The sequence below is a fragment of the Somniosus microcephalus genome, chromosome 10 (genome assembly GCF_052327205.1).
Source record: "Somniosus microcephalus isolate GS21.2 chromosome 10, FLI_Smic_1.0, whole genome shotgun sequence".
Taxonomy (NCBI): domain Eukaryota; kingdom Metazoa; phylum Chordata; class Chondrichthyes; order Squaliformes; family Somniosidae; genus Somniosus; species Somniosus microcephalus.
In genome coordinates, this window is record NC_140996.1 from 198804729 (window position 1) to 198827070 (window position 22342).

Genomic DNA, 22342 nt, shown 5'->3' on the forward strand with positions numbered 1-22342 from the left:
GACAGCGAGATGCCGTTTTCACAAAACGGTGCAGCAGCGCAACTCAGACAGCAACTTCTGGATATTTGAGTTTTGCAGTGCATCTGTCCCTCGCCTGAAGTTGCTGTACCATTTGCGCATAAATAACAGGGGAGTGCCATTAGCCTCACCGTTAGTTTGACGGGAAGATCTGGGCCATTGTGTCAGTGAACAAACACACAACCCCCCCCTAACATGTGATAATGGTAACGCCCGCAGTGCCCTCGGTTGCGTGTTATTTCCGGATCATGTAAAACTTGGGATGTGGCTTACGAGTGGAGTAAGAGTGGTTTGAATTTTATATATATTTAACTGACTGGATAGTTTAATGTACTTACTCTTGAACCGGAGTAGCATTGAGATTAGGAGCCGGGTTTTGAATTGAGGCGCTTTGTTCCATTGTGTCAGACTGTCGGCAGGACTATAACCAGGAATTCCCGACACCCCGCAACTCCTCCCGAGATATGTTTCCACCCCGGATAAGCTGGAAACAAATGGAGGGGGGGGATCCAAAAGACTAGTTTTTAACATTGGCCGATTTCCATCTTGTTAATTCCAGCGGTGGTTATTTCGGAGAGCTTGTCCGACGTGATTACCATTGTTATCATTCATCTTTTCATCACTAATTTATCAAAATAGTAGTTTATATCGTCTCCTTAACAAAAATAATTATCCTACTGTATATCTTCCACTATTGAAGACTGAGTGGATTACAATGTAAAACCTGAATACTGGGTATAATGCTATGCTAGTCACCCACTGTCAACCATCACTACTGAGCGGTAACAAAGTATTGCCTTTGTTTGCTATCGAGTGATTCATTCTAACCGGGACTAGAGACTGATGGTAGTGCGATCACCGTGACAAATCTCAACATTCTGTACCTTGCTGCTGCCCTGGTTTTGCAAATTGTAATGACAAGTCCCGAAGGGGTTAAAATGCTGCTTTATCTAAGCGATAACCACCCCGCCCTAATTCTAGCACTGCTTTAAATAAAGAGTCCAAGGTTTAAAATGTACAACTCGCCCTGGGGAACAGCGGCCTTGAAGGGTACGCCTACTTTTCCACCATAGATAGCTGGATTTTAATATATGCACACGGCTGCTTCCTGTATTATTATTATTCTTAGGCAGTTCCTCGGAACCGAGGATGACGTGCTTCCACACTAAAAATGAGTTCTCCGGTGACTGATGAGTCCACTGCTGGACCTACAGTCTCTGTCACAGGTGGGGCAGACGGTGGTTGAAGGGGTGGGTGGGTGGGGTGCTTGGGTTAACGTGCACTCTTTCCGTTGTTTGTGCTTGGCTTCCACTTGCTCCCGGCGAAGAGACTCGGTGTTCGGTGCCTCCCCGGATGCTTCTCCTCCACTTTTTGCGGTCTTGGGCCAGGGATTCCCAGGTGTCAGTGGGGATGTTGCACTTTTTCAAGGAGGTTTTGAGGGTGTCTTTGAAGCGTTTCCTCTGCCCACCTGGGGCTCCCATGCTGTGTCGGAGCTCCGAGTAGAGCGCTTATTTTGGGAGTCATGTATTGGGCATGCGGACGATGTGGCCCGTCTATCGGAGCTGATCGAGCGTGGTCAAAGCTTCGATGCTGAGGATGTTGGCCTGAGCAAGAACACTGACGTTGGTGCGCCTATCCTGCCAATGAATTTGCAGGATTTTGCGGAGGCAGCATTGGTGGTACCTCTCCAGTGTTTTGAGGTGCCTGTTGTACATGGTCCATGTCTCTGAAGCATACAGGAGGGCGGGTATCACTGCTGCTCTGTAGACCATGAGATTGGTGCTGGGTTTGAGGTCCTGGTCTTCAAATACTCCCTCAGACGACGGAAGGCTGCACTGGCGCACACTGAAGGCGGTGTTGGACTTCATCATCGACGTCTACCCTTGTTGACAGTAGGCTCCCGAGGTATGGAAAGTGGTCCACGTTGTCCAAGCCTTGTCATGGATTTTGATAATCGGGTAGCAGTACTGTGTGGCGGGGGCAGTTTGGTAGAGGACCTTTGTCTTACGGATGTTTAGTGTAAGGCCCATGCTCTCGTACGCTTCGGTGAAGGTGTTGACGATGGTTTGGAGTTCACCTTAGAGTGTGCGCAGATGCAAGCGTTGTCTGCATACTGTAATTTGATGACAGCGGATGGGACGACTTTGGATCTGGACTGGAGGTGACAGAGGTTGAACAGTTTCCCGTTTGTTCTGTAGATTAGCTCCACTCCACTGAGGGTGAGATGGAGCATTGCAGCCAGGAAGAGCGAGAAGAGCATTGGTGCAATGACACAGCCGTGCTTGACCCCGATCCGTACGTGAATTGGGTATGTGGTGGATCCGTTGGTCAGGATCATGGCTTGCATGTCGTCGTGAAGCTTGCGGAGGATGGTGACAAACTTTTGAGGGCAGCCGAATTTGAGGAGGACACTCCATAATCTCACATAGTTGATGGTGTCGAAGGCCTTTGTGAGGTCAAAGAAGGCCATGTACAGCGGTTGGTGCTGTCCCCTGCATTTCTCTTGTAGTTGATGCGCGGTGAAGATCATGTCCATTGTGCCCCTTAGTGGGCAGAATCCGCATTGCGCCTCTGGGAGGAGCTCTTCAGCCACTGGGAGAAGGCGATTGAGGAGGATTCTTGCGATGACTTTCCCTGTGGCAGACAGCAGGGAGACTCCTCTGTAATTACCGCAATCGGACTTGTCACCTTTCTTGAAGATGGTCACGATTACGACGTTTCTGAGATCCCCTGGCATACTCTCCTCATTCCAAATAAGAGAAATTAGTTCGTGTATTCACGCCAGTAGTGCTTCTCCGCCATGTTTTAGCGCCTCGGTGTGGATTCCATCTGCTCCTGAGGCCTTGTTGTTCTTCAGTTGTCGGATGGCCTTTTCAACCTCATGCTGAGCTGGGGTTGTGCTGAGGTGGTGGCGGGTAGCATGCTACGGGATGGAGTTGAGGACATTCGCTTCGAAGACAGAGTCTCGGTGAAGGAGATCTTTGAAGTGCTCCTTCCAGCGGGCACTGACAGCCTCTCTGTCCTTGATGAGTAACTCTCCGTTCTTGGCCCGCAGTGGGGTATTACCTTTGGTGCTTGGGCCGTAGATGGTCTTGACTGTGCTATAGAATCTAAGCGATAACCACTCCCAACACCCCCCCCCGCCCTAATTCCAGCACTGCTTTAAATAAAGAGTCCAAGATTTAAAATGTACAACTTGCCCTGATTGAGGAACAGCGGCCTTAAAGGGTACGCCTACTTTCCACTATAGATAGCTGGATTTTAATATATGCACATGGCTGCTTCCTGTATTAAAACTTTAATAAAGCCCAAAATATCATAAGTCAACAGAGATTGTTGCTGTTAGTATAGTAGTACTGTACTAAATTTTCAGAACAAGATTGATTTGCAAGGGATTCCGGGTTACACAGGTATCAACACAACTTCATTTTTTTTCCCCAAGGGAAGAAAAGCTGTGCTCACTAAAGAGGGGGGTAGGGGAGAAGGACATCCATAATATATCAACTCTAGATGGAGCAGGGTTAATGGGTTCAATGACCCTTTCTCCTGCTAGACTTTGGCCCGGAATTTATGGTCAGCGGTGAAGCAAAGGCATTTGCTGCTAGCCCCGAAGAAAGCTGCCCACAGTGATCTCGCAACCTTTGTGGCGAGAAGTTTGCCTTTTTCGATGCGTAAGTCAGAGCAGTGTAGAATAGTGGGTAATCCCTAGTGCGAGCTGCTGTGACGACAACAAGCTGTCTAAGCAATGCAGAATTCTCACAAACAGGAAACCAGGAAGTGAAGAAGTTGCTTTTATTCAGACTTTTAAAAAAATATTACAGAGAACATAACAAAGATTGGGGCTCTCGCATGGGGAAAAGGTAAACCTGACATAAATATGATCAAACTTTAAAAAAAAACAGACAATTTTTAAGAAACTTAAAAAAAAAAATAATTTTCATGATTATGGAGAAATTTGACACTCCACAAAATTAAAATGAGTTTTTCAGGGCCATAACTTTTGTTCAGCAGTCAATACGCTGTTAACGCCCCAGGAAGGCCTAACTTTTAATGGTGTATTTAACAGTGATATTACCACGGAAAAGTCCCAAGTTTTCATCAGTTTCACTGATTACACTGATTGCCGGCGATGGGGGAGGCACACCACAGCTAGTGTCGGAGCAGTGAGTGATTGACCGAAACTTCAGGATTTCCGCATTTAGATGCGCATGCGCTACATCCTGAGGTTGTGGTCAGTTTCAAAGGGGTAATAACAGCGACCGCAAATTCCAGGCCTGTACGTTCTCATGCTTGTGACTGGGAATGGAAAAATGCAAATTAATTCTATCTGTTCTTGTAAACAAAGGATTTGCATTTATACAGTGTCTCCAAGATGTCCCAAAGTGGTTTATAACCAAGTACTTTTGTTTTGAAGTTCAGTAATTGTTGTTATATTGGCAAATGTGGCAGCCCATTTTGCATTACAAGGTCCCACATCTGAGTAAATGACCCAGATAATCTGCTTTTGGTGACATTGGTTGAGGGAGGATGGTTGGCCAAGACACCAGGAGAACATTCTCTGCTTCTGTGCACAGTGCTATCAGATCTTTTACACTCACCAGAGCAGGCAGACAGGGCTTTGCTACCATTTCATGCAAAAGACAGCACTTCCTGCAGTGCAGTGTTACCGCCGAATTGGAGCCTGAACGGACCCAGTGATATACAGGGTCGACGTATACCCAACTTCGACTTATAGAGCAATAAACTCAGACTACTGCGGACTTTGCTGGAATGTGCGAGTACACTTTTATTTACAGAGCGCTCTGGGAGAAGTGCTATACACCCCCTTGGTGCAATCGCCAGCTTCTCAGCTTTACAATACCAGCCGCGCTGCTTTTATACAATTTAAAAACAGGAAAGATACCATATTACATTAATTCCTTGGCCAATCTGGTACTTTAGCATCCTTTAACTTTGGCCAATCCGATACCTTAGCAACCCTTAATCACATTCTGTCAAAAACAAGTTGATTATATTATTATACCGTTAGCAAACAACTTAATTGTATTACTGTTCTGTACAAGTGACATCACACGTTTGGTGTAAGCAGATCAAGTCAGCTGGCTGTTATGCCAGTGTCTGCAAAATGTCAATGAATGTCAAGTATTTCAGCAGGCACTACGGTGCCATTTTAAAATTTCCTCCAACAGCAGTACCCCCTTGGCACTGCACTGAAATGTCAACCTAGATTATGTGCTTAAATCTATAGTGGGGTTTACAATGTTTTTCTAGCTCAACATATTAAATATTCTTAAGGCAGTTGTCTTCTGTTAAATTTGGCTCATGATGGATTTGTGTAACTTCAAAACTCTTCTGCCAAAATTAAGTTTAAAGCTTTGTGTAAACTAAAGGGAACAAAGCAGAGGAAATACATAAATCCCAGATTATGCCATGTACACATTATAAATACTGTCACTCAAAATAAAAAATCAGATTGCTTGCACCAATAATTCAAAGCCTCTGAACTCTGACTGCCATACAAAAACAGTGAGTAAATCGGTGTCAGTGTATTCACTTACATGCTGGTAAGTAATAAATTTATCATTGGTGTTCAGATTGACTCTCTAGTTTTCTTCAAGTACTAGTTCACTATTCTAGACATTATAAATGTGATAATGCAGGCAAAAAAAAATACAAGCACGTATCATTTGTTACTTGTAATTAGGGAGATCAAAGCCTCCCCCATCCTGCCATTCTCTGGTCACAGAATGACAGGGTGTATGCCAGTGTAAAATCCACAGGACTGAGTGTTCGTACAGGAGTGGGTTTATGTAACAAGGCCTCATGGCCAACACATCACAACCCCCTTATCACTAGATTCACTGGACAAAAGCGATTTATTTATGTGCAGCAAGGCATAAATCAAAATCAGACAAGTTCTAAAAGCAATAATAACTTCTGCTGCTTGTTTGCTTAGTACTCATTGGGTGTTTTGCTACATTAAAAAACCCACTGGTTTCAAACTGCCTGCTGCAGCAAAAGAACAGGATGTCAAAAAATCAAGAGTTCATGCTGGCTCTACTCGCTATTAAAATATTATAAATATTTAATTCAAAGCCAGAGAGAGGGGAAAAATAGTTAGATCCATTTTGGCCAATTTACTGGAATTCCACTGCAAGACAAATGTTTGGCACTTATTTTTCCTCACACATGCAATGCTTTTTAACATAGTCTAACATATTGGAATGACTTCTAAAGGTTGTAGTAAAGCAGTGCAAAATGTTACACTGATTAACACAAAAATGCAATTGTTTTCCAGGCAAATGATTCCTGATGGACACTTACACAGTATTAAAGGTAATTGGGGAAGGTTCATTTGGCAGAGCTCTTTTGGTACAAGCCCACAATGACAATCAGCAATATGTGATGAAGGAAATTCATCTTTCAAAGGTAAATGTGATGTGAGCATGTTTTTAACTTTATTTCATTGGGATATTTGTTTAAGTTCCCTCTTTATATTTTTATCCCCTTCATTCATCTCAAGGGAGGGATACCATTGACTCTACTCAAAGTTCCCACTCAACACTGCTTGGATTGAGAACTAAATGGAATGGGACTTGAAACTGCATGGGTCGTTTGTGGCACTGAACATTTTTAGAGATGGCAGTCATCACCCTTGCTTTGCCTGTAGGGGTTTTAAAAAGTATTTATTATATTTTCTCCCTGTGTTGTGCACCAGTTAAGAGTGGGTAGATAATTTCCTATGTCCATGCTGTTCTAGGTTGAACCACAAGAACACCGCGTGTTGACTCTCCCAATGAGTTCCCCTTACTGCTAGTCTTCTGTGGAGAACAATCTGGCCTCCACATAGCAAGTTCCATTTACCTTTTGCATCTTCGGACATCCCAAAGTGCTAATAGCCAATGAGTTACTTTTTTAAGTTTAGCTATTGTTGTTACGTAGGAATATATGGCAACCAAGTTTCATACAGCAATGAGATGGTGTAGGTTGAGGAAAAAATGTTGGCCAGAACATTGGAGAGAAGTCCATTGATCATCTTTGAAAAGTGCCATGGGATCTTTTATGTCCACCTGAACAGGCAGCCATGACTCGGTTTAATGTCTCATCTGAAAAACGGTAACGCTGATGATGCAGAAGCCCAGATTATGTGCTCAAACCTTGCATTGGGGTTTGAACTCATGACCTTCCAGCTCAGTAGTCAGAGGCAAAAATACTGTACTAGCAATGAGTCACATTAGGTAGAGGATACACACCCACTGGTTATGGCATATGATATAACTACATGGTGCATATCAGTGTGGCTTATGATGTAGTTGTACCAAAGACAAAACTATCTGTTATAAAGCTTTATCAATCCATATATTTTTCCAAAGATCAGAGTTGTTAGTGACCTTGGATATTGTGTTCAAAGCAAGAAAAGTTTGCCATCTCCTTTTTATCTTATTTGTTTAGAACCCCGCTGGACTACAAAGATCAAGGAGGGAAGCTATACTGCTTGCCAAAATGAAGCACCCCAACATTGTTGCATTTACAGACTCATTTGAAGGTGAGTAAATCGTGAAATTAATTGATTTATCTTTTCCTGTTCCTTTTTTGGCCAACGTTCTCCTCTGTCTACATTCTAGTGTTCCTGCTGCTTCTCGCCATCTTCCGAAGGAATTGACTTACATAGTTAAATAGTATTTACAGCACAGAAACAGGCCATTTGGCCCAACAGGTCCATGTCGGTGTTTATGCTCTACATGAGCCTCCTTCCACCCTTCTTCACCTAACCCTATCAACATATAAAAGTTAGCATGCAGGCACAGCAAGTAATTAGGCAGGCAAGGTATTGGTGAGACTGCACCTGGAATACTGCGTACAGTTTTGGTGTCCATACTTAAGAAAGGACATACTTGCTCTCGAGTCAGTACAAAGAAGGTTCACTCGGTTAATCCCGGGGATGAGGGGATGGACATATGAGGAGAGGTTGAGTAGATTGGGACTCTACTCATTGGAGTTCAGAAGAATGAGAGGCGATCTTATTGAAACATATAAGATTGTGAAGGGGTTGGATCGGGTGGATGCGGGGAAGATGTTCCCGATGATGGGTGAAACTAGAACGAGGGGGCATAGTCTTAGAATAAGGGGCTGCTCTTTCAAAACTGAGATGAGGAGGAACTACTTTACTCAGAGGGTGGTAGCTCCATGGAATATGCTGCCCCCAAAAAGCTGTAGAAGCTACATCATTACATAAATTTAAAACAGAAATAGACAGTTTCCTAGAAGTAAAGGGAATTAAGGGTTACGGGGAGCGGGCAGGAATTTGGACATGAGTCTAGGTTCGGATCGGTCATGGCCCTGTGGGTAGCGGAGCGGGCCCAGGGGCCGTGTAGCCTGATCCTGCTCCTATTTCGTGTGTCTAATTCTGTTAGATTCAGGAGATGGTTCTGTGATAGTGGATTGGCGGTTAGGATCAGATCAGCCATGATCTTATTGAATGGCGGAGCAGGCTCGAGGGGCCGATTGGCCTACTCCTGCTCCTATTTCTTATGTTCTTATGTTCAAATGGAATGTTGGCCTTTATTGCAAGGGGGATGGAGTATAAAAGTAGGAAAGTCCTGCTACAACTGTACAGGGTATTGGTGAGACCACACCTGGAGTACTGCATACAGTTTTGGTCTCCTTATTTTAGGAGGGATATACTTGCATTGGAGACAGTTCAGAGAAGGTTCACTAGGTTGATTCCTGAGATGAAGGGGTTATCTTATGAAGAAAGGTTGAGCAGGTTGGGCCTATACTCATTGGAGTTTAGAAGAATGAGAGGTGATCTTATTGAAACATATAAAATGCTGAGGGGGCTCGACAAGGTAGATGCAGAGAGGATGTTTCCCCTCATGGGGGAATCTAGAACTAGGGGGTATAGTTTCAGAATAAGGGGCCGCCCATTTAAAATGGAGATGAGGAGGAATTTCTTCTCTCAGAAGGTCGTGAATCTGTGGAATTCTCTACCCCAGAGAGCTGTGGAGGTTGGGTCATTGAATATATTTAAGGTGGAGATAGACAGATTTTTGAACGATAAGGGAGTCAAGGGTTATGGGGAGCGGGCAGGGAAGTGGAGTTGAGGCCAAGATCAGATCAGCCATGATACTGAATGGCAGAGCAGGCTCGAGGGGCCAATTGGCCTACTCCTGCTCCTATTTCTTATGTTCTTATATCCTACTATTCCTTTCTCTGTCATATGTTTATCTAGCTCCCCCTTAAATGTATCTCTGCTCTTCGCCTCAACCACTCCCTTGTGGTAGCAAGTTCCACATTCTAACCACTCTCTGGGTAAAGAAGTTTCTCCTGACTTCCCTATTGGATTTATTAGTGACTATCTTGCATTTATGGACGCTAGTTTTGGTCTCACCCTTCCATAATCTTAAAGACCTCTATCAGGTCACCCCTCAGTCTTCTCTTTTCTCTTTCTTTTTCCCAGCCTGTTCAATCTTTCCTGATAGCTATAACCTTTCTGTTCTGGTATCATGCCAGTAAATCTGTTTTGCACCTTCTCCAGCAGCTCTATGTCCTTTTTATAGTATGCAGACGAGGACTTCTTGCTGAGGTAGTTTTAAGGTGCTGGTTGTACTCTAATACTTCGCTTTAATGGCCATTCTTTATGTGTGAGCCTAGACAGCAACTGTATGCTGTTTGGCCAAGCGGCCATCATAAACAGATCCAATCCTGTTCTCACCCCCAAATTTTAATAAGGATAACTGAATAACGATGAGAATCCTGTCAATTTTCCCCTTTCTAACCTGGAGCACTGAGGCTGGTTACAGCAGTACTAATGCTACTCTGGCTGAGATCAGCAAACTCAGCACAGAACAGGATTGAACCTACCACGTACCTTATGTGTGACGCAGGTACTCACTGCCTTAGCCCTTTGAACCAACAGGAATAAACATCTAACACATGGATCAGTATGTATCTTACAACAGTAACACAGTTATTAGCCTGGATCATCCTATCTTAACCAACTGCTATTCAGGGGCAGGGGCAGAAGAAAGGCAGAAGTCCAGCGCCATCGGAAATATGCACACTTTGTGGGTGATTTTGTCAATGGGGAGCTTTTGGAGGCGGGACTCCCACTTGTCAGGTTTCAGTCCCGCCTCCCAACAACTTCTGGCCAACCCACACTATTTTCCCTTGATTGACCTTGTTAAGCCCGCCCAGTGGGCTCAGCAGGCCAATTAAGGGAAAGCCGGTTGCAGAGAACGTCAACGTATGACGTTTCATCTGTCAAAAATCTTTGACAGATGAATTATCATCGTTTGACAGCTCTGTGAAGCTGTCAAACAGTGACATTCTCTGCAGTTTGATGAGGTCTTGAAATCAAGACCTCGTAAAACGTCTTTCTTTTGCAGAAATGAGATGGTTGCCGCATTGGAGAATGCAACGGCCATCTGTCATCTCTATCGTGGAGGTCCGAGACTCTCCGCATACACACTGACTGAAGCCTGCAGGGGGAAACACTTTTACTAACACTTTGCACTTAACTCAGATACTCACCTCTACACTCTTGCACCCATCACTTACCTTCACAGCACACTTTTGCACCCCCCTTGACCCATGCAGACCCCCTACTCGCCTTGCTGACCTGGCAGGTTTCGGAGCCTTCGGGAAGCCCGCACTTGTGAGGGCGAAAAGGGGATAACCCTATTTTCTGCCTGTTAATAATATGCTTTAATCCCTTCCCGCCTCCAAGGAGACGGGACCCGGCACGGGACGGCTAACCCCTCCAGGGAAGATGGCATGGAGGCGGGTTGGGCACCCGCCCCCAGATTCTGCCATTTTCCTGGCAGTCGCGCCTCCCCAGGGCTGGCAAAATCGCCCCCTTAGTGTCCTGATGCAGTTTCCAGTGAGCAGAACCCGTGTATGTCTTGCTTTCAGTGGCATTGCTTGAAAGGAGGCATGCCATGGTGATCCAGAGGCAGTGATGCCTGATTGGCTGCCCCTGGTAAAATTTCACTGACTATTTGTGCAGGCCCTGGCACACCTTCCAGTAATTACCATGGGGAACCATCTTCTCAGGGTCTGCTTCAGAAAAGACGTTGGTGCAGAGTTGTGCCATAGCTGCCAGGCCACCTACAGATACCATGGCCGGAATTTTCTCAAGGAGGCAGGTTGGGGGCGGGACGCCCAGGAGGCCGGGTTTCCTGCAGGCACTGCCGACTTTAACACAGGGCCTGATTGGAATGCGAGGCCTCGAATTCCTGCCCGTAGCCAGCCAGGAGTCGGGGATTGGGAGGGAGGGTCGGCCAGGGATTGCGGGGCGGGTGGGGTTGGTCATGGATCGGCAAGGGGGAAGAGAGGATTGTAGCCAGCCTCCTCATCATCATTGGGGGGGGGGGGGGGGCCTGGGATCCGACAGGGGGGGAGAGAGGATCATGGCCGGCCTCATCATCTTTTGGGGGGGGGGTGGTGGGAGGAAGGCCTGGGCGGGGGGAGTCCTGGGAATGTGATCGGAGGCATCGTCGGGGCGGGGGGGGGGGGGGGGGAGGTCTCTGATCGCGGGGGGTGGGTTAGGTAGGGACCCTGGATCCAGGAAGTAGGTATAAAGCCACTTACCTCCTGGATGCAGCAATCCCCGCCTCTGTTTAACTGCCGAGTTTCACGAGTTGTATGCTCGTATGCTACATTTGCCCAATCTGCAGGGGAAATCTCTCCACTGGCTGGAGTCATACCTAGCACAAAGGAAGATGGTTGTGGTGATTGAAGGTCAATCATCACAGCCCCAGGACATCGTTGCAGGAGTTCCTCAGGGTAGTGTCCTAGGCCCAATGATCTTCAGCTGCTTCATCAATGACCTTCCCTCCATCATAAGTGATGTAAGCCCCCAAAGTGCGGACTAAGTGATATACAAAGTCGACGTCACTGGCTTGTTGAAAGAAAGACAGACCACTAATTGAAGTAAAAAACGGTTTACTCAGGCCTGAGGAGAGCCTTCAGATCACGTCTGAACCCAACTCTAACAAGCCTCTCAAAGTCCACACAGTTATACAAAAATTAAGGCCTGCCCTAGAGGCGGGGATAAGCTTATTAGCATATACAGAGTTATAGCTAAATTGTAATTATAAAACCGTGACATTCCATCTTTCCAGTCGCTTACAAATCTCACATTTCATTATCAGTTGGTCCCGTCACTTTCTTGTGACCCTGGGCCTCATCTTTATTACTTTACAATCATCCATTTGCCGTGGTCAGATGGTTCGGTCTTTTTAAATGTTTTCTTACGATAGCAGTTCTTTTCAAAGCGGGCAACCCGCAGACATTCTGTCTCCCTTTGGGGGTCAATTCTGCAGAGCAAAAACACTTTAGTCAACCTCAGTATTGTTAGATCTGTGATTCTGAGAGTATGATGTTTTTCAATAACTACACGGATGCTGTAACTTAACAATCAACAGGTGTTTACTGGAGTAGGGTAGTCTCAAGACTGGGGGTACAGAGGCATGCTCAAGGCTTATATACAGGTGTGGTCACTGCCGGTACTACAGTATACAGGAGCTGTAAAAGTAGTTCTCTCTTAAAGATACATACACTACAAGTATCTTTTGAAGAATGGAACCCTGTTGTGAATTACGATTAATAGACTCTTAAGTGTATAGGTGTCGATTCACTTGGCCGAACATACACATCTCTCTCAATCTTTCCAGGAGTTGTTTTGACAGTTTTAATCTCTCAGCATTTGACCCTTAATCCTGTTTAAAACTTAACTGGGTTTATACAATTTTTACAGATCTCTATTGTTCAACTTAGAGTATGAATTAACCCATTCCCTCCACCTTGTATATTGATGTTGCAAGTGAATTCTGGTTTGTCTTGCCCTGTTATCCAATTTTTAATATCTTACTTCAGTAAGGTCAGAAGTTGAGATGTTCACTGATGACTGCACAGTGTTCAGCGCCATTCACAACTCCTCAGATAATGAAGCACTCCATGCCCGCCTGCAGCAAGACCTGGACGATGTTCAGGCTTGGGCTGATAAATGGCAGGTAACATTCACACCACACAAGTGCCAGGCAATGACTATCTCCAACAAGCGAGAGTCTAACCACCGCCCCTTGACATTCAATGGCATTACCATCACCGAATCCCCCACCATCAACATCCTGGGGATCACCATTGACCAGAAACTTAACTGGACCAGCCACATAAATACTGTGGCCACAAGAGCAGGTCAGAGGCTGGGAATTCTGTGGCGAGTGTCTCACCTCCTGACTCCCCAAAGCCTTTCCACCATCTACAAGGCACAAGTCAGGAGTGTGCTGGAATACTCTCCACTTGCCTGAATGAGTGCAGCTCCAACAATACTCAAGAAGCTTGATACCATCCAAGACAAAAGCAGCCAGCTTGATTGGCACCCCATCCACCACCTTAAACATTCACTCCCTCCACCACCGGTGCACCGTGGCTGCAGTGTGTACCATCTACAAGATGCACTGCAGCAACTCGCCAAGGCATCTTCGACAGCACCTTCTAATCCTGCAACCTCTACCACCTAGAAGGACAAGGGCAGCAGGCACATGGGAACACCACCACCTGCAAGTTCCCACCAGGTCACACACCATCCTGACTTGGAAATATATCGCAGATCCTTCATCATCGCTGGGTCAAAATCCTGGAACACCCTCCCCAACAGCACTGTGGGAGTACCTTCACCACACGGACTGCAGTGGTTCAAGAAGGCAGTTCACCACCACCTTCTCAAAGGCAATTAGGAACGGGCAATAAATGCTGGCCTTGCCAGCGACGCCCACATCCCAGGAACAAATTTTAAAAAATCTGCACCTGAAGCCACGCTATTGAGCTGACAGGACAATTAGTTGCAAATAGTACAATTCCAATTGCAGTTGTCTGAAACCATTCTGGCATGAATTATCCCAATGATGGAACATTTATCGCTCATGTCAAATATAATGAAGGATGCGAATAAAACGGAGGAAAAAAAGAAAATAAATTACAATAATTTAAAATCTTAAAGTATTAATGTTTTGAAAGGTGGTTGAGATGGCTTATTTTATTTTTGAATGCTGACTTGAACACATTTTGTAATTATAGTAATGTGCATTATAAAAGTAAAACAAAAGGGCGCTCTGAGTAAGTGAGTGCTATTTCCAGAGAGTTTCCTTTTTCCTAAATATATTTGTGCTATATTGCTCTGCGTCAACTGGAGGACTGTTTCTCTTTACGTTTCCTTTTTTGTTGGTATCTTTTGTTAATCTCTTTACTTTCACAATTCTGTATTTGGTTTTCCATTTCTCTCATGCTGTGAAGACCCTTGCCTGAGTCGTGTTGCGGTGAATAGGTTCCAATAATGATTCTTTTGAAGCAGTGATCATCTGTATTTATATACATGATACCTGAACTGAGAGGGTACAATGATCAGGAAAGACTGAAACAGCTGGGACTCATTTCTCCAGTAAAGAGAAGACTGAGAGGTGACCTGACAGGCCTTTAAAATTATGAAAGGGTTTGATAGGGTAGACGTGGAGAAGATGTTTCCACTTGTTTGGAAGTCCATAATAACTAGAGACAATAAATATAAGATAGTCACTGATAAATCCAATAAAGAATTCATGAGAGACTTCTTTACTCAGAGAGTGGTGAGAATATGGAATTCGCTACCACATGGAGTGGTTGAGGCGAATAGCATAGATGCATTTAAGGGGAAGCTAGATAAGTACATGAGGTAGAAAGGAATAGAAGGATATGTTGATAAGGTTAGATGAAGTAGGGTGGGAGGTGGCTCGTGTGGAACATAAACACTGGCATAGACCTGTTGGGCCGAATGGCCTGTTTCTGTGCTGTCATTTCTATGTATTTTGTAATTTTTGCTGAAATACTGCTAAATTTGTACCAAATAAAATCCCGTAATTGTAAATTGTTGCTTCAGATACTATTTCATTTAGGATTCCACTGTCCTATCCATCATATACACATTTAATGTTATGGTATTTTTTTTCTATATGCAGCTGATGGGCATCTCTATATAGTGATGGAATATTGTGATGGTGGCGATCTGACGCAAAAACTTCTGCAGCGAAAGGAAACATTATTTCCAGAAGAAACGGTATACATTCTCTTGTTAAAAGCTGTAATGTAACAACCCCGATCTCAGGCGAGCAGAATTCACCGGTGTGAATTGTTTTGTGTCTAATTCCAGCTATCCTTGTGGGCTGTCTGGTAATGGGTGCCCTTTAGATGAAACCACAGGAAACCGAGTCTGGAGGGCGGGGAGAACACCCCCTCCTCATTTAAATGTCCGTGTCTCGGCTGCAGCTTCTGTGGGTGTCGGCTGTATTCTGGCTTCAGGTGCAACCCCAGGATCTAGGGTTGTGTAAAGGTGTCCGAGACCTGGCATCATGGGCCTCCACCCCTTTCTCCCCAACCATTGCACCTCAAATCTGCATCCCTGGGCATTGATACTAGGAACATCAGCCACTATATCTATATTATATATGTCATTGACCAGCTATTGTAATTTTTTTTTACAAATGCAAAACAATTTTAAAGTGCTGGGTGCTTCTAACCTCTAGCCTGAAACCGATAAGCACATTCCAATCTGCAAAGTTTCTTGGCTGAACAATTGAGCTCTGCATAACCTGAAATTTCTATTTACTTAATTAACGATTAGATTTTGTGACCTTAAGGGGACATACACCTTATACACTGTGCATTATGTGATATAGCACTCCTGTCCTCCTGAGAACAGCACATCATCCAACTTGCATAAGTAACATCACAAGAGATCCATAAGTAATATAATAAAAAAACAGTGGGCCAGAAATTCGGGTCGGAGGTTTCCCGCGGGCACAAGCCCCCGACCTGTATTTACATAGCGCGCCGGCCGTTGTGCTGTGGGCCCGCGTGGGATTCCGATCCTGGGCCCCCTCCAGCTGCCGGTGTGCAGTGCTCGTGTATCCCAGGGGCGCAGTTAGTTCGCAGCGTCCCCTGGAATCATGTGGGCCATGGGGAGCCAATCGGAGCAGGGAATCTCCATTCATAGATTTGACAGGAGACCTGTCAAATCTATGAATAGAGATCGGCCCCAAAACCTAAGTAAAACTTCAATTTTTTTTTTTTTAATCACATTTTAAAAATAACTATAAATTACATAAATTAACTATTTTAAACAAAAATTTAAATTTTTGGGGGAAAAAATTAAAGTTTTTAACGGGGCTAATAATAAACTTACCTTTCTTTAAAGTATTTTAAAATGATAAATCTGTGGAAAAAATGTTTAAATTTTACTTAATTAACCTCTTACCTTGTTAAAAGCAGGCCTTGCGCCTGCTTTTTCCACGCACAGTTGCTAGGGACTTACCTGCACAGAGAAACCTGTATTTAAAAAAAAAAAAAAAAAAAAAAAAAAAAAAAATTGGAAGTTCCAGGTCTACGCGCTGCCTCTCCGGCGCACGCGTTTGACCTCCGAACCCCTTCCTTCAAGGGAACGGAAGTTTCGATTTCCAGTGCATGCGCAGTACATACACAAAACCGGCACTTGCGTTGGCCTTATGGGTGAGTACACAGCGCGTACTCACCCGTGGGGACCCGAATTTCTGGCCCAGTATGTCTATCACACTTCAAGCGTTATACTGTAACTTTCTGCATCAGGCTGTGTTCAAAATCTCGCAACAATTGAAAGTACCACAATTGACACGGTGTTTTAACCACTCACACTTTTTTAAATAAAAGAGAAAGAAAGCCAAGGTGCAGCCTGAAGAGCAAAAGAACCGTCCACTCTCTCACTATTTAACAACAATTACCTTAAAGAGGACAAAGCTTCACCTTAGTAACCAAATGTTAGATTACATTGTGCATTGTATGGTATAATATTCCTGTGCTTATAAAACAGTGCATCATCCAACTGTTCACCAGCACACCATGAGAGAGTCACTAAATGAACATTGTGTGCATTTTGTCCATCACAGTTCAGATATATGTGGCATAAAAATATTTAGCTCTCTGTTTTCACTCTTTTACATAGAAAAAAAAATGCTTCAATTGGAGTAAATGGACAGTAAAATTAACCTGAACAGTCAGTACAGTTTTATGATGGATAGGATAAATTATAAACAGCTAAAAAAAAAAATGACTTCTAAAATAGTAACTTTCACAGAATGTATAGCACATTTTTCATGACGCTATAGCCTAACTGCACTGTTAAATGTACAACAGTGGAATGATTTGTTTAATGTTTTTTAACAGGTGCTGAACCTATTTGTACAAATCTGTCTCGGAATGAAGCACATACATGACAAACGAGTTCTGCACAGAGATATCAAATCCAAAGCAAGTATTCCTTTTTTAAATAAACTGAACAGAGAATGTTAGACTTTATTAAATAATAATAGCATAATAGCTGATTGATTTCTGGCTAATCTAATGGGACACAGAGCTAGATTTTTGAATTTTAGATTTGTGATGCAAATTCTGTGTTTCAAAATGTGAAACTAGAAATGGCTGGCAGTGTTAGTTAACTAGTTTGTATAATTCTCCTCTGTCGACTATCTTAATGGCAGTGTTAGCCCACTTTAGGTAACTGGATTATTGACTCCATTAAAATAGCAGACAGAATTAATTAATCAGCATTCACCAACAGTAATTTCTAGCTTCTGATGTGAATAAAGTATTGTGTCGATTTTGTTCTGCATTATTAGTGTCTTCAAACAAGATCTGATGGTTTTGTGGAAGTCAGAATGATGCTTAAAATTATGGGAATAAATTTAAATGGATATTACACCCCTCAGCAGCTCAGTGTTTAAATGCACCACTCCCTGTTCTACCAAGCCACATGAGCCAGAAAGGTCGCAGGTTTGACCCCCGGTCTGTGCTAAGCTAGCTAACCTCACCTGAGCTGGGAGTAGGGTTGCTGTTCTATGCTACCCTGCCACTGACCACTGGCCAGCTTATTCTTGTAAATTTGTGCAGTTGCCCATGTTGTTTTTTGAGCTGTGCTGTGCTCTCATTAGCCCTGTCGCAGAACACTCATTACAGGACGATTATCTTATTGCGGTGTCATGTATGTGCTGATGATGATTCACAAATTATCTATATATTAATAAGCTTGTTGGTAATATAGTAACATTATAATGTGTCTCTACTGTTGCTGATTCATCCCCACTAACACATAACACCATGCACCAGTCAGATCATTGGGAAAAAAATTCAACCCATTTTCAAACTGTAATAGTTCACCAGATCTTCATTCCGTTAATCCTCCACCTCTTGGATTTTGCCCACTCTACCTGGCCTTTGTTCTGTTCCCAGGCCTGGGTTCAGCCTCTGCTCATCCAGGCTCACCCTGAGTACTGCAGCTCCTCCTGTGCATCATTTCCCCCCCCCCACCCCAAATTCTGTCCCTGTCTGTCCCCCAGTGCAGCAGTCTGCTCCTTGCTCAGCCTGGTCTGACCAAGTGCATGCAGACAGCCTCTCCGCTCCGGCCCATCTCTGAAGATATGTGTAGAGTAAACAATGTGTGGCCATTTAAACAGGTGTCAGCTTGGATCTGCTGGTAGTACTGTTGCCTTCAAGTCAGAATATTGTGCGTTTGAGTTCCACACCGGGACTTGGAGCACATCATTTCGATTCCCATTGTAGTGCAGTACTGAGGTAGTGCTGCATTATTAGAGGTGCTGCCCTTCAGATGAGACATTAAACTGAGATTTTGTCTGCCTGAATAGGCGGACACTAAAGACCCCGTGGCACTATTTAAAAAAAGAGTTGTGTGTGTGTGTGTCCTGGCCAACATTCATTTCTCAACCAATACCAGCAAAGAAACAGTGATGTCATGCTTTCTTTCATTACATGTTCGTGAGCCCCATATATGTCATCGCAACCAGATTACAACTGTTTAGTTTTGTTCCCAGAATATGTTTCTCTAACTAATGTGCATCACAGCAATTGTACTGCAAATTGATCATGTGGATCTATGCATTTTGAAAGTTGAAGAACAGGTACTCTCACTACGCAAAGGAGAACACCAAATTCAATGAATTAGTGGTACGTGTAATAAGGTGCAAGTTAGCAGATAACTCATGGAATTTGATAATGTGTTGGTACACAATGTGCATACTATTCACCTTTGTTGTCTGATTTTAAAATACAGAACATATTCCTCACTAAAAATGGAGTGATCAAACTGGGAGACTTTGGATCTGCACATCTGCTGAACAGGTAAGATTATTAGTGAACCCATGGCTGTCATTAAGTTGATGCGTTTGAGCATAAATTTGTTTTTGAAAAACCCTAACAATGTAATAATTGCACAGCCAGCTATGTATGATCTGATATGCCCAATGTAATATTTCTTTCCTGTCTACAGTCCCATGGCTTTTGCTCACACCTATGTAGGAACACCGTACTATGTATCTCCAGAAATTTGGGAGAATAAACCTTACAATAACAAAAGGTACGAACTTAAATGCATAAGCGGTGATAGACTGGTAATGGATGCTGTATGGAGGGAATGTCACACTTCCTGCATCGGGATAGATTTTATTTTTTAAATTCCAACTGTTAACCAGCAAGAGATAGGTACAAGTATCCAGATTAATTCATTTATTTTCATAAAGATTTTTTTGCTATTGACAAGTACATATACTGACTGGGGTTTTCTGCTTTTGTACTTGTCAGCCTGCAGTTTTAGGCCCATCGCTTTAATGGGTGGAATAACACAGGACAGGTAAGCACAGAAGCAGAAAACCCCAACCACTACATCTTTCAGTGCATGGGGTTATACAGCAAACAAATTACATCATTTGGATCCTGCTTAACAATTAGAGACAATTCTGGAGACGGTTATTGCACTTGCCTTTCACCTTGGGGACATGAGCTCAAATATTATTGTTAGTTTTGGGAGATCGTAGGGAAATCAGACTGTGTAAAACCAGCCTCCAAGAGTGGCCTAAATTCAGCTCCGGCAAGGATATCTTGCTGTGCTAAGATTTCTATTTCTACTTTTGTTTCTACATAACCACCATTAATTTGTTACTCAGTACAGTAATAGCTATATTGTTGTGCAAGGTGATGAATATGTTTACATCTTATAGAATGAAAAGTGGCTGCATTTGGCTTGTTATTGAGGCAGTATTCTGTTTAACCAGATAGAAATAACTGCATTAAATCACTATCTTTTACTGCATCGTATCCACACCAGGAGCCTTGACGATGAGCTGATTAGCCAGTGACTCTTGCTGGAAAGTGCATGTGTGGATGGTGAGTAAGGGCAGGCTTGTTCTTGGCTGAGATACCCACTATGAACAAAGAGCCTAACGACACTCATTATTTAGGCCTCCTCTTGAGTGAAGTGCTGAATAGTTGCTGGTAGCTGTACCCCAACAAGAACCAGCAGCTTCAGGGGAAAAAAAGGGAGAAGGTACTTAAAGCACACACACTCACTTACAGCATCTTCCTTATAAACAGCTACTGTATAGAAGATTGATAGTTTTTTGTAGATAAGAATGTGCCACTCAAACCAGTGAAAGCATAAATAAGCAGTGCTGTCTGCTTTTTACCCAGCACAAGAAGTTCATGCATTTATTTTTATTTGATTGTAATTCAATGATAGTAGAATTTGTAACAGAGTATAATCGAATCTACCTTTTGTACTTTTCCAGTGATATTTGGGCCTTGGGATGTGTCTTGTATGAACTCTGCACTCTACGGCATCCTGTAAGTAACAGTTTTCTTTCGAACAATTGGTACTGCCCGCTGCAAGAAGTAAAAGGGGTAGCTGGTAAAGGTTAAAAAGAATCAGAAACATCTTCAAATTTAATTCTGTGGGGATGACTTTTCAATACAGAATCTCAGGAGATGAGAGGGGTAGAAAAGGAGACCGAGAGAGAGAGGGGTAGAAAAGGTATATCACCGAGCCAAATAGATACTGCTTTAAAAAAAATTACTTGTATTTATACAGCGCCTATTTATGTCCGTGTCTCAAAATGCTCAATTGAATGAACTACAGGAAACTTTCTGGTATCCGGCACGGACGGGACCGACCTGGTGCCAGTCCATCAACAATGCCGGATAACCGAACGCTATAGTAAAAGATACAGAGCTCAGAGCTCCGTATAAAGCAACAAACCCAGCTTCAAAACAATCGGCACAAGTTGCAAGCGTCTCTGTAGCATAGCAACAGCTTCAGCTACACGCTTGCACAGCCACAAATGGAGTAAAAAAAGTAACTAAAAGTAAAAAAAAGTTATCTGAACCGACTCCTGAATTTTGCCAGTGGATAGAGCGTTCCAGTTATTTAGTGGCCAGTTAATCGAAAGTTTCCTGTACTCTTGAAGTTCAGTGCATGTTATGTTTTTGAATTATGTTGTGAAACAGTAAATATCTCATATATATACATATATATAGATATATATGTATATGTGCAAATTAAAACTATTTTAACTGTTCTATTTTACCAGTTCCAGTCCAATAGTTGGAAGAATCTCATCCTGAAAATCTGCAAAGGGTCCTACACTCCAATCCCAAGACATTACTCCTATGAACTGCAATATACCATAAAACAAATGTTCAAAAGAAATCCAAAGGATCGCCCCTCTGTCAGTACCATTCTTGCTAGGCATTGCTTTGCAAAGCTTATTAGCAAGTTTTTATCGCCTGAGGTGAGAAGAGATACAGTGCTGTTTTTTGGATGAGGGGTAATTCCTGAAATGTCTTGCTCTTTCAGACACTGACTGACCTGTACATTTTCAGCATTTTGGGATTTATTTACAATTTCCATCCTTTGCTTTTTTTTCTTTTTTTTATCTCATTAGCTCTTGTTTTGTCTTATGTTCAACCTGTTTTTCCAGATGGTGAAGAAGGAGTTTTGTGAAGCAACGACCAAAAAGAAGAAAACAGCGCAAGCTAAACACAGGACAGTGCAGAAAGGTATTGAGGCATTTCAGGCAATAATAATTATTGGGAGACTATGCTGTACAATATTCTAATGAACAAGTTGTGAAATTAATCCATGTACAAGTCAGCATATTTCAATCCATTTCAGCCAGTGTACCGAGTAAATATGAAGAAGTGCCCTCCAGCGCAGGCGGAAGTGAATGCATGGTTTGTATGAACACTTGGTAAATATGCTCAAATGTACCAGAACATGCAAGGTACATCTTGCATATAAATGTTAAAACCGCAGATATAAAGAACTTTGTTGTGGCCATGATTCCCTCTGCTAAGTATTCTAAAGTGATTCCTGCTAGAAAGTGTGGGTTTGTGCCAGGTATGGGGAGGATTTATGCCCCCATTCCTCCCCAAATTCAAACTGCCTCTTGATGATCACTGTCCAGATTTGCAC

General features: G+C 43.3%; 1 protein-coding gene across 1 annotated transcript in view; it reads left to right on the forward strand.

The window, feature by feature from the left end:
• Positions 1-209: 209 nt before the first annotated feature.
• nek3 (NIMA related kinase 3) overlaps positions 210-22342 on the forward strand; it is a 46071-nt gene continuing 23938 nt past the window's right edge. Inside the window, exons 1-11 of the mRNA XM_085999434.1 lie at positions 210-298; positions 6317-6447; positions 7471-7564; positions 15015-15112; positions 17251-17334; positions 19151-19218; positions 19367-19453; positions 20661-20715; positions 21459-21659; positions 21849-21927; positions 22043-22101. Of these exons, the coding sequence (XP_085855560.1) occupies positions 6331-6447; positions 7471-7564; positions 15015-15112; positions 17251-17334; positions 19151-19218; positions 19367-19453; positions 20661-20715; positions 21459-21659; positions 21849-21927; positions 22043-22101 (942 nt within the window). The 5' untranslated portion in view covers positions 210-298; positions 6317-6330. The remainder of the gene's footprint in view (positions 299-6316; positions 6448-7470; positions 7565-15014; positions 15113-17250; positions 17335-19150; positions 19219-19366; positions 19454-20660; positions 20716-21458; positions 21660-21848; positions 21928-22042; positions 22102-22342) is intronic.